Raw genomic sequence first — 12,976 nt, 5'->3', positions numbered from 1 at the left:
AAAAATCTTAAAATATTACCATGCCCACCTATATTTATGGGTAATACCAATTTTTTATAATCGGGATAACAAGTGAATTATTAATTTTAAAAAAATCAATTTAACGTCCTTACTAGTTACTAATTATGGAGACATTTTTCCTTAATTGATAAGGAAATCTCTGAAAAATGTAGAGATTATTTTGTTTTTTTTTCCTTCCATTTTTATAGCTTCGAGTTGTGGAGACCTAATTCCAACTTATCTTATGATTTGGTTATGTAAGGCCAATTATTTTCTAGTCGGAACCTAGTTATTATTGAAATGCATGTACACTACTGACTCATATATCTTAGAGTTGTAGCAGCCATGTACTTGCGTATGATACTTTCAACCATGACCTTGAGGGTGAACAATAGGTGTATTTTAAGTATGGAGATGACTCAGCAAATTAATTTTATCATTCCCAATTCACACTTCCCAATCTTCGGCTACATGCTTTCACATGGAAACTCTTTGAAACCACCTTTTTAGAACAATCTTAACTTCTTGATGCCTAATTAAGAACAATATTGGATTTTACTCCAACAAATATAGAATCAGAAAAAGAGATGAGTACAAAATTTAATAGAAAATTTTTCACTGTCACTCAATGTTATGCTCTTAGTCATAAGATTTTCCAAAACCTAAACACTCAATTTGAAAATTAATTACAGGCTCAAGGAGGATAGCAGGATAAACAGAAGAAAAGCATTATATGCATTTTTTTAACATTTTATCAAGAGATTTGAACAGAAGAAAACAAGATCATAAACAAGCTTTGTGGTGGTATGTACATCCCCAGATGATGCCCCATTTTTAAATTAAGGACATCGTGTCTTAGGTCTTGATAATGGGAAGGTTGGTACATGTGAGTGGAATCATCTTCAAAAAGTTGATCAATTCTTAATTAGGAGTATATGTTACGAGAAAAAGCAGCTTAACATCTAGAACTCTCTGACCAAACCCCAAAATTTCAAGCCTCAATTCAAGTAAACACGTCTCTATCAAAACTTTATTATTCGTTCAATGTAGGAAGAAATTATAGTATAAGCAAAAACACACTAGTGTACAGACCATGATCCCCTGATGGGCCACTGCAGTACAGCAATCTCAAAACGCAAGCCTCCATTGAACAACTGCCGTCCCTTGGTGTGAATGTAAAATGAAATGAGAAATTAAACTTTGCCATTCAGGTAATTCAAGGGCAGTTTCTCCTTTATGACCATTCAATTTCTAGTCACCTCGTGGCAAAACCTAATAGTCAAGAATCGAAACCCTTCAAACAAATCAAACAATGAAAAATCCAAGTGATTACATTGGATATGCATGCTTATAAATAACAATTAACACCATCTCCTCTTCATACACATATCATCTACATATCCAATTTATTTTTATTTCATCTCCTAGCCTGTTTGCCTCACCACCAAGACTATCATGAGGTTTCTCAACGTTGTTTTTACTATCATAGCACTTGTTTTTCTTCGGAGTGTCCAGCCACAATGCCGCTAGGGTTCAGCAAAGGGGTCCTCTCCCTCCTCCTGGCCCAAATCCATGTGGGAAAACCCCCAATGAAGGCCCTCCTTGCAAACATCCACCTGCATCTCCCAAAAATTATCTCATAAAAAAACCAATTGACTATACTTATTTCGAGGCTTATAGTGGTGTGTAACCATCTCTAGGATTAAACACTCATCCCAAGGTCATTTTTTTTCATGGAGCAACATTGTTGCACACCTAATAGCCCCTCCTCCAACATGAGGCTTTTGCAACTCCAACCTTAAAACATAGCTCCAATACCACTTGTTATAATAAAAAACTTAACCATCTCATCTTAAAACCAATTAACTATGAGATTAAGTTAATTCTCTTTATGTGGCTTGATGTCATCCATTCATATTCATCCTACTACTTATCGTAGATCTCCGATCTTACATACTCATCCCAAAATTAGAAGCATTATTGCATACCTAATAAATATGTTGTTTCCTTTTTCGTCATTTTTGTTTCTCATGGTGTTAGGACATTTTTATGTATTGACAATTTTATTCATTTTCGTTATGGATTAGAAATCTTTTTAGATAATAACTTACCCTCTATTAAAGATTCAAGGCTATTGTGTGTTCAATCGGGTAGTCACAAATAAGTTCGAATGATTTTGTTGAAGGAAAATTAATTTTTTTGGAAGTTTTAAAATTGAATTAAAACGTCTTCTTTAATTATTGGCAACTTTGAGATTTTATTTTTAATTAATTTTTAGAAAGTCAGCATTTTTTTTTCTTTTTCTGGAAAATTATTTTTAATAATTTTTGGGAAGTTGATATTTTATTTTAAATTAATTTTTAGAAAGTTGACAATTTTTTTTTTTTAAATTAAATTCTTTTGTTAATTAATTTTTGGAAAGTTGACATTTTACTTTTTAAGAAAATTTTGTTTCTAACTCTCTAGGGTCATAGGCATATACCTTACCTAAATATGTTTTTGGGTTGGACACTTTCAAAATCAACCAACTTGCCCTGTTATTCCCAATTTCTCAAGAAAGAATTTACAAGATTGAATTCTAGGTTTTGTTAGAAGGATTTGTATCCCCTTAAAAGTTGAGAGGAATCCACTGAAGTATTGGAGGTACTACATCGCATATGTGGATCGAAGTATAGGTGCTAAATAGTAAGTCTTTAGAGTAAAACGATCACATAAATTTGTGTACTTAATTTAATCTCAAATAGTGAATTTGTAAATTAGAGGTCTTAAGCCCCATGGTTTTTTATCACCATAATTAATTTGAGAGTTTTCCACATAAAAAATTACTATGTATCTTGATATTTGATTACTTTGAGTATAGATCATGTATCTTGATATTCATCATTGGTGCATAAATTAACAATTTATTATTTTGAACTTTACTGATAATTTAATGTGCATGTTAGTAGACCTAGTTTTATAAGCTATGAATTTCACCCTCAGTTAAGGTATATACAAGGTCCAAAATATTGGCTGAGACAAGTACAACTCAGCCAAGTCGTATCCGCCTTGGGCAAGCCCCCTATGAAATCGATATTTGAGTTTGACTTGAAGATGGTGTGAATCGATTCAAAATGAGAAGCAACCTAGAACTTGAGTTGAGGAGAATCAATCACAAATGGTTTTAATTTCATTCACCTATTTGTAGAGAAAGAAAAAAAAAAGGTTTGACCGAGAAGAAGATGATGGGGAGGATGGTTTTATCCTCATTCATCTAATTGGAAAAAAAATGGGTCTGAACGAGAAGAAGAGGATGTGGAGGATGGTTTTATTCCCATTCATCCTATTGCAAAGAAAGAAAGAAAAAAAAAAGGTTTGAAAGAGAAGAAGAGGACAGTGAGGATAAAGAAATGGGTCTTGGGTAATAAGCTAATAGATTTATCCATGGGTGATAGGGTATTTATAAAATGGGAAATGAATATAGTGGTATTTATATCATGGGTAATGAATATAATGAAATAAATAGAATTGTAAATATAAATTATAAAGTATAAATTATAAAAATTTAATTTAATTATATTTTAAATAAATTACTAACTTTTTTTAATACAATTAATTAAGATGTATAAATTAAATTTTATTCGATAACATATTACTAAAAAAAATTATTATTTGTATCAATATTAACAATTGAAAATTTTTATAATTAAATAAATTTAATATAAAGATATTAAATGAAAGACTTTTAGTATTAAAAAATAATAAACATATTTTTATGTTTATTTAAATAATATCAAATTTAATTAAACTTAAAATTTTATAAAAAGTACATTTAATTATATACATTTTGTCTGTCATCCGATACTAATTAGAGATACCAACACCGATGTGCCTCAAGACCTCCTAAGTTAATGACCGAGACTATAATGTTGAACCATATGTATGTACATATATTGAGAACCCATCACTTAACCAACCCAATTAACACTTTTATCATGTGCCTTTGGGGAAAAAGGGAGAAAAGTTTTATATGGATTTTTCTTGCATTTTCTCAAGAGATTTGAACAGAAGAAAACAAGATCATAAACAAGCTTTGTGGTGGTGTGGAAATGGTATGCATATGCGTATACACCCCGGATGATGCCCCATTTTGAAAGGACACGCACTGCGTCTTAGGTCTTGATAATGGAAAGGTCGGTGCATTCGAGCCGAATGATCTGCAAAGAGCTGATCAATTCTTAATTAGCAGTATATGTTACGAGAAAAAGTAGCTTAACATCTAGAACTCTGTGACAAAATCCCAAAATTTCAAGCCTCAATTCAAGTAAACACATCCCTATCAAAACTTCATTCTTTGCTCCAGATAGGAAGAAATTACGGTATAATAAAAAACACAGTACTGTACAGACCACGATCCCAAGATGGGCCACTGCAGCACAGTAATCTTGAAATGCAAGCCTCCATTTAACAACTGTCGTCCCTTGGGGTGAACGTAAAATGAAATGAGAAATTAAACTTTGCCATTCAGGTAATTCAAGGGCAGTTTCTCCTTTATGACCATTCAATTTCTAGTCACCTCGTGGCAAAACCTAATAGTCAAGAATCGAAACCCTTCAAACAAATCAAACAATGAAAAATCCAAGTGATTACATTGGATATGCATGCTTATAAATAACAATTAACACCATCTCCTCTTCATACGCATATCATCTACATATCCAATTTATTTTTATTTCATCTCCTAGCCTGTTTGCCTCACCACCAAGACTATCATGAGGTTTCTCAACGTTGTTTTTACTATCATAGCACTTGTTTTTCTTCGGAGTGTCCAGCCACAATGCCGCTAGGGTTCAGCAAAGGGGTCCTCTCCCTCCTCCTGGCCCAAATCCATGTGGGAAAACCCCCAATGAAGGCCCTCCTTGCAAACATCCACCTGCATCTCCTACAAGAGCACATGCCACCGCTCCGGCTGTCAAGGCTACCATGCATAAGTGACATTTTTACAAGCCATCAGCTCCAAGTATACGTAGTTTATTGTCGTGTTTGTCATCTGAATAAACTGATTTGCAGGTCATTTGGGCTTTAATATCTGTATTCTATTTTTCATCTTTGGATACTAGGGCATATTTCCCTTCCTAAGTTCAGTAGTTCGACCCTTGGCGTTTTGAGTATACGGCTTTGAGCCCATTTATTTCCTTTCCACTTTCAAGTTGGTCTTCTTTATCTGTTTCTTCTAGGCCCTGAGCCTTATAGTCCAGAGCTATTCATTCCTTTTAGACCCTGAGTCTTATAGCCCTAAGCTATCCTTCTTCCTTTAGGCCCTGAGCCTAGTAACCCTAAGCTATCATTTCCTTAAGACCCATAGTCTTTCCAGCCCTGAGCTAAGCCTTCATCATTTGGTCGCCCATGAGTGGTTTGACTTGGAGTTTGTGTATCACACTCTCCTTCTAGTTGATCAGTTATAAAGCCCGGAGCCCACAACCTTGAGCTGTTCACATAGCCTTGAGCTATTCATCGTAAACCTGAGTTACTCATTACATCATGACCCAAAGTCATTCATAGCATCCTGAGCCCTAAGCTCACGACCCAGAGTTGTTTGCATCTTTCACATCCTTGAGATGTTTCGTTTTCATCATTCTAGCCACTTACAAGTGGTCTCGACCCGACACCATGAGCAGGAAAGTATCCTAATCGGCTATCCATTTAGAGCCCAGAGCTCTCGACCTAGAGTCCTTTTTTTCATTTATGACCCAGAGTCATTTATTTTCCATCTAGAGCCTAGAGCTCTCGACCTAGAGTCGTTTTCCATTTATAACCCAGAGTCATTTCTTTTCCATTTAGAGCCCAAAGTTGTTTTCCATTTATGACCCCAAGTCATTTCTTTTCCATTTATGACCCTAAGTCATTTCTTTTCCATTTATGACCTCGAGTCATTTCTTTTCTATCTAGAGCCCAAAGCTCTTGACCCAAACTCGTTTTCCATTTATAACCACTATAAGAAAAAACATTAACCATGACGCTTTTTAAGTGTCGAGAAACACATTCAATGGCGCTTCCCCAAAGCATCATCTACTAGCCTGTCATAATAAGTATTTGTCTACAATGACGCTTCTAGAAAGCGCCATTGAAGAGAACCTTGACGCTTAAAAAAAGTGTCATCATTAGTTATATCAAACTACATTGATACTTTATAAGCGCCATTGTTGAGTAGAAGAAACCTTGACACTTTATATAAGTGTCATTGTTTAGCAGTTTCAAATATCGAACTATAAGGACATTTCTAAAAAGCGTCATTGAAGAGAACCTTGACACTTAAAAAGTATCATTGTTAGTTGTTCACACTATATTGACACATTTATTAGTGTCATTATTGGGTTGTATAAATGTTACTAGTAGTTACTCTCATTCCTTGACACTTAGTAAAAGCGTCAAGGAAGATAATTGCTTAATTTTAAATTTAGTTTTAGTTTAATAATTGTTACACCTAATTTTTCACCTGTTATTGAAATAATGCATACACATAAGAAAAAAAATTATGTACCAATGAAATTAGTTGTTGCACCTAATTTTTCACCTGGTAATACATTTCCAAATTGCAGTATTTAATCACAAATAAAGAAGTTGTATTTCATAAACAAGAAACACAAAAAAGCTAAAATATATTAAAATAACCACAAAAAATGTCATAACTTTAATGTTTAGTCCCTTGACATAGTCCATTTTTTCTTTACATGCAACCCAATTGTGCTTTGGCCTTCAACATACTCCTTCATGCTAGCTTATCCAACTACAAGGTTAATTTCCCAAAAAAATGACCTACATGCACAAAAAACTAAAATCAATTACAATTTCAGAAAATATATATAAGTGAAGACTTCTAGAAATAGAGAGAAAGAAATGTCAATGAAAATATAATAGGAAAACAAATGTGTATACCAATTGACATATGTGACCCTAAGAATAATTACAACAAAATTACTATCAATAGTTAAAACACAAAACAAGAGATTAATCAAATACGGGATAAGAGAACATCAACATCAATAATCCATTAAATCTTTAGTATAGCCCCAAAAAAAAAATAGAAAAACAAACCAAGTTTGGGACAAGAGAATATCAACATCAATAGTCCATTAAAATATTCAATTCATCTTATTTATCACTATCAAGGGTAGCAACAACTATATGAATTCTAGAACTTAACAATAAATAAATTGGCATGCATAAAAAAATGTAGAGAAGAATATCTACAACTTAATGGTAGATAAACATCTTCTAGTGATGAATATTTTTTAATAAAAGCTCATATTTCATATTTAAAAAGATTATGATTATTTTTTAAAATAAAACATATTTGGGAAAATATCTAGAATTATGTGAGCGATCCAAAGTGACAACTATATGGCACAGATATGATTGCATAAAAATTTAACAATAAATTCAGGTTATCTATGAAGCTAAATAGAGATTCAAACATCAGCCTATCATGCAATACATTACACAAAAGTAAAGCTTAAGGAACTTTAGCTTAAAAATGTCCATAATACAAACACATAAAGTGAGAAACCGGAATTCTTAATTGCTATTTCTCATGTATACTAAATTTAAAAAGCATGGTTATCAAGCCAATGATGTAAAATAATAAAAACTTCATCACCAATATAAATTTTCTGAATGAACAAAATATAATGGTAATTTTTGAGTAGTAGAGACCATACCTCTAAGAGTATGATGTTGGTCTTAAAATTTTTGCAACTCATGAGGGGATTATATTCATAGAGATACTTCATTGGCAGCTTCTAGAGTTATGCTCAATCACTTACCTAGTCTACAAATTGGTTGAAGAGATAAAAATAGAACAGTTAATTTGAATGAAATGAAAATTAAACTACAAACCACATTTTCGACACTTGAAAAAACTTAATTAGAAGTTAATTAAGCAATGTAATTTGAACTTCCATTGGTTGTATATAAATATATAGTAATCCATCATCTTGTAGTTTTAAATTCATTGAAAAATAAATAAGTTAAGCAATGAAACAAAAAAATTATTTTATGAAGAAATCTTTATGTTTTATGAGGGTGATGATGTAACTTACAATGTTGTGGTATAACACCATGGCCAAAATTAGAAATCTTCATGTTCCCTTTTGAACCAACAAGAACATTCTGTAGTTGAGAATGAAAACAAATGATCACATGAGAACAACAAAATTCCAAGTGTATATCCCCTTGTAGAAGATCTTTAATAGGAGGCAAGAAATAATAAACTTGATATCCCTATGAAAAAAACCTTTTTTGTGGCAGTAGCTCATGAACTATTAGAAACTTGGAAAAACTTCCAACTTTCAGCTTCAAAAAGTTTCCCTTTGGATGCCTGTGAGTCATGCATGCAGTTAACAACTTAGTTCAGTTATGGGAAATTGGAGAAATATCATGACAATAGAAAGAAAATATTATCAACTTGGTTGTGATTCCATCAAACAATTTACTTATAATCATAGTTTGGTTCAAAAGAGAAAAAAAAAAAAATATTAACCTCAACAAAAGTGATAGTTGGATTGGGCAAAAGTATGATCTATTTCCATACAAAAAAGTGTCTTCAAAGCCTTCAAACAGAAGAGAGTATCAACTGAGTGACCAGCATTACCCATTCTGATCGTACTTCGTTCAACTCATCTTTGCTATACGATTTTTTTCCATGAAACTATTAAGGAGTAATGTAAACAATTTAATCAATTACATTGAAAAAAAAGGTAAAAATTGATATATTGGAAATTAATAAACTGGTGCATACCTTTGATGTAAGACATCCTTGATCAGCAATAATATCTCTCATATATCTCATCACATGGTATCCACATTCAACACTACCTGGTTGTATTGGGCACTTTATGCATAAAAATAAATCATTGTAGAATACACCAATTTTATAGTTAGTTGTAGGATATCTTGTACTTAATTAAACATTAAGAAATGGTATTAAAAATTGCATTACCTAATTTATATGAATTACTCACCCCTACTACAACCCATGTAGGCTCCCTCTTTGATGACTTATGCTTTTGTGGTGGATGAATTCTAAGGGCCCTACATGAAGAAAATAATATTTGTTACCAATTATGCTTCATGCTCTTGTATTGAGAGAAAAACTTACATATTAACAATCTCCTTGAGATCATCAGAAGGTTGGTCTTCTAATGAGTCAAGGTAATATGCAATCATAGTCCTTGTTTCCAGTGCCACCAAAACCCAATGATAGCTACAAAATTTTACATAAATTTAGTTATATATTAATTATGATTGATAAGTTTACCAACATAGCTTACTTAAGTTCTATAACTTACCCTGGGTTGTATGGAATGAAAATAAAGTCAGCATGATTTGCATTCATCAATCGATTAGCAATAACCCTTGACCTACTTTCCTTGCTTGCTTCCCCCATTCCAGCTTTGGAAACCAAAGCTGGATTTACAAAAGCAAATCGTCCTGCCATCTTCGCATCAACCATCTTTTTATGCAAATGCCTAATTTAATTTCACATACCATTAACAAGAAGTTAATATTTTAATGCAACTAACATTTCAACTCTCCTAATATGATTATAATTAAAAGTTAAACTATAATGAAGCAACTAAAATATATGAAAAAAAAAACAAAATAAATGTTCCCTCACCATATATAGAACATAAGACAGTTAGATGACACCTCTGTTGATGAAATTATCATATCCATATCATCATTCATGAGAAAGCTCTTACAAGACTCTCCAAAAACATCCTTTGTGATGTTTACTGCATGTACTTTCCCTTCCTTGAGCAGTAGTCCAACCAATGTAGCAAAGTTCTTAATGTCTACGGGGTTCTCATCCTTAGAACTTAATCGTGTTTCTTTATTCCTTTGTTTCTTAAATTTCTTTGAATCCTATAAAACAAAGTGTATGATTGCATATATAATTATTGTCCTTGAAAAAATAAGTTATAATTACTACCAAGAAACTGTTAATGAAAATTGAAAAAAAAAAAAAAAAAAACTATACCTGGATGGGATGAGTAGTAAGACTGACCATTTGGGCAGGCCACAAAACTTGATACCCAAGAGCCTCTCCAATAGTTTTAATTTGGTTAGGAATAGGCACAGGAAGTGGTGCATTTGGCTCATAAGAAGCATCCACAACAACTAAGAAGTTAACACCACATTCAAGTATAATTGTGCCAGTTGCAACTACATTTTCCTTTGTCCCTATGGCCAATTGGCATTTCCTAACCTATAAAATTAAACAAGATTGTTTACTTATATGCAACCATTGAAAATTTAGAATTTTACTAGGAATGTAAGAGTTAGTTGAGGAAAATTGATTCATCAAGGTCAAATATGATGCTTATTTACATAAAGGTTTTAAACCCTATAAACCCTAAATTAAAAAACTAGTGCTTGTACCATATGAAAAGTTTTTTCCATAGTTAGCTCATTCATCATGTAGGTGGGACAAACCTAGACAAGTAAAAACTATATTTAAACCCCATAACTTTCATTCTTGAAGGATGAAAATGTCTCTTAATGAGTTGGTATTTGAATAGTTTCAACTAGATGAATGAAATGAAATTTCTAACTTTATGTGTTATCACATAGGAATTATAGAACATAATATTAATCACAACATACCTTGTTTGCTTTTTGCACTATTGGGAGATGGTCATCAACTTGACACTTAGGTTGCTCAATATCTTGAGGCAGGACAATTTGATTTTGCTTAACATTAGAGCTGCTAACATCAGATTGAGGTGTGCTAGGCATCATCTGAGAAAGTTGGGCTAAAATATTTGCCTCAAACTTAGATTGTCGCTCTTGAGATTCTTTCACAAATTCCCGCATAGCACTATTCGCCATAGAATGGAAATATTGGTGTGGTGTATAATGCTTGCCTTTAGCCCGTACTCGACCACTGTATTCGGGAGTGCCCAGTGCTTCTGTAAGTATGTCATTATTGCCACTAAAAATTCGACCACTTTCTCGTGACTCTTTCAACATCTTGTCCTAAAACCACAATGATGTTATTAACTTCAATGTCATATTGGTTACTATAAATAAAGTCTTAAAATAAATGAAATATATGTTAGAAAATGTATACTTACAATCTTCTCCACCACTGGTATGACAACTTCATCATAAGTGCCATCTTTCTTCTCCATTGCTTTCTTCCATAATATGCTTCTATCAATGATTTCTGTATAGCCACTTGTTGCCATCTATTAAGATATTAGAATGTACTGTAATGAGTCTTTAATCAATTTATGCATAAAATAAAAGAAAATAAGAAACTATCATTAACCTACCATTTCATCCTCAAGACCAGCATATCCCTTCCTACTAAGATGATGATTGTAAATATGCTTCTTCCTTCTTTCTTTTTGAACTTCTCTAAAATCCTACAAATTTTATTTTATATTTAGTAAATGTGAATATGAGTATAAGGCATGAAGATGAGTTTAAGTTGACCTGAAATCTTTTAGACAATCTTTCCTTCACAAATATAGTCCAATCTTCATCTTCAATAAAAATATATTCAATTGGTGGTTTCTTCAGGACCTCTGGTTGGTCTTTGAAAGGAATAACATACTTGACAGTCAACATGTTCTTGAATGATCGAAAGCATTTGCCCATCGTTAGCATACAATTCCTCCTACTTTTACTATCCAGTGTAAAAGAAGCCTATAAATCATTAATATAGTTATTAGTAATTAAAAATGTTTCATAAACTGAATTGGAAAAAGATTATATACCGAAAAAACTATTTTACCTCAATGGTGTCCCATAGGTTATTCTTCACTTGTATAGGTACATCTCTCCAACTATTATATCTAATCGGCACCATAGTACGTGCCAATACGCCTAAAAAACTAGTAAGATGCACAGAAGCTTGTCCAACATAAATGCCATCAGGATTGTACTTTATCACCAACTTTACCCCTTTGCTCCGATTCTTGATAATCATTGACTTTCTAATTATCCCTCTACACCTCCTTTTTGTAGGTGGTTTTTCTTCTTGCTCTAGATCCATACCTGTAATAAAAAAAATTATAAAGTTTAAAAGTAAGTTTATAAAATATCCATAAATCCATACAAATTTTGTATGAAATATCTAAACAAAATTTTAAGTATAAAAATTTCAATTGCATAAGGCATTACCTAATGAATTGATCTATTTCGAACATAATATTGAAAATAGATCTGTCAATGTTTTTCTAAAGCCAATCTGACGTTAACTAAAACTAAAACCATAACAATCATCTAATAGTACAGACAAATGAACCAATAAGCATAAGGTTTACCTTATAGAAAACTGTAGTAGCATATCAGGTCACCGCATAAAATACAAACAACAACTACTTAGTTAGACAAATACATGTTATAATAAAAAGTAAAATGCATTTTGAAATAAAGTATAAATTTGAAAACATCATTATAACAGGGCTACACTTCAGTTACATATACTATTTGTTCTCAACCCAAATCCCCTCACAATCGCCTCGCATACATATTGCATCAGAGTCATTTATAGCATCAAATGATTCAACTTGTGGCAAAGAAGATATGACTGGATGGTGTTCAATAGAGTTATCCATGAGATCATCACCCTCGTCCCTTTCCAAGAAGTCTTGTTGAGGAGTTGATAAAACAACTGACCATCTTGGATCAAGTTCATCTTGTACATAGAAAACTTGCTTAGCCTGGGAGGCTAAAATGAAAGGATCTGATTTATGAGCCATTTTGCTGAAGTCAACTAAGGTAAACCCAAGATCATCAACTTTGATTCCATTCTTATTATCAACCCAATCACACTTGAAGATTGGAATCCTAAACATGGTATAATCAAGATCCCAAATCTCAGTAATAACCCCATAGAAACAAAGCTCACCAAATACTGGATTTTTATCCTTGGCACTAGCAATTTGCATTGTTGTAGCTACAATTTTGACTCCACTATTTTGGGTAG

The 12,976-nt window shown here is 32.5% G+C and overlaps 1 protein-coding gene and 1 long non-coding RNA gene across 2 annotated transcripts; both read right to left on the bottom strand.

Moving 5' to 3' along the window:
- Window positions 1-8,073: 8,073 nt before the first annotated feature.
- On the bottom strand, window positions 8,074-8,672 carry LOC132255152 (uncharacterized). The gene is made up of 3 exons (XR_009467766.1): window positions 8,519-8,672; window positions 8,273-8,356; window positions 8,074-8,148 (listed from the first exon to the last, which is right to left on the bottom strand). It is a non-coding gene; the product is annotated as an uncharacterized LOC132255152 (long non-coding RNA).
- A 116-nt stretch (window positions 8,673-8,788) lies between these two features.
- On the bottom strand, window positions 8,789-9,923 carry LOC104877851 (uncharacterized). Its single transcript, XM_059743272.1, has 4 exons — window positions 9,656-9,923; window positions 9,327-9,506; window positions 9,137-9,241; window positions 8,789-9,069 (listed from the first exon to the last, which is right to left on the bottom strand). Exons 1-4 carry the CDS (start codon window positions 9,724-9,726, stop codon window positions 8,949-8,951), a joined length of 477 nt encoding a protein of 158 aa, XP_059599255.1. The 5' UTR covers window positions 9,727-9,923; the 3' UTR covers window positions 8,789-8,948.
- Window positions 9,924-12,976: the final 3,053 nt, after the last annotated feature.

This window comes from Vitis vinifera, chromosome 15 (assembly GCF_030704535.1).
Source record: "Vitis vinifera cultivar Pinot Noir 40024 chromosome 15, ASM3070453v1".
NCBI lineage: Eukaryota > Viridiplantae > Streptophyta > Magnoliopsida > Vitales > Vitaceae > Vitis > Vitis vinifera.
The sequence above is the reverse complement of the archived record's forward strand: the minus strand, read 5'-3'. Positions and strand labels throughout refer to the sequence as shown.

Coding starts and splice junctions, on each gene's coding strand:
- LOC104877851 (XM_059743272.1), bottom strand. CDS start 9,726: ATGAATGATGATATGGATATGATAATTTCATCAACAGAGGTGTCATCT. Junction 9,507..9,655: donor TGTCTTATGTTCTATATATG/GTGAGGGAACAT, acceptor AAATTAAATTAG/GCATTTGCATAAAAAGATGG. Junction 9,242..9,326: donor TTCATTCCATACAACCCAGG/GTAAGTTATAGA, acceptor AAAATTTTGTAG/CTATCATTGGGTTTTGGTGG.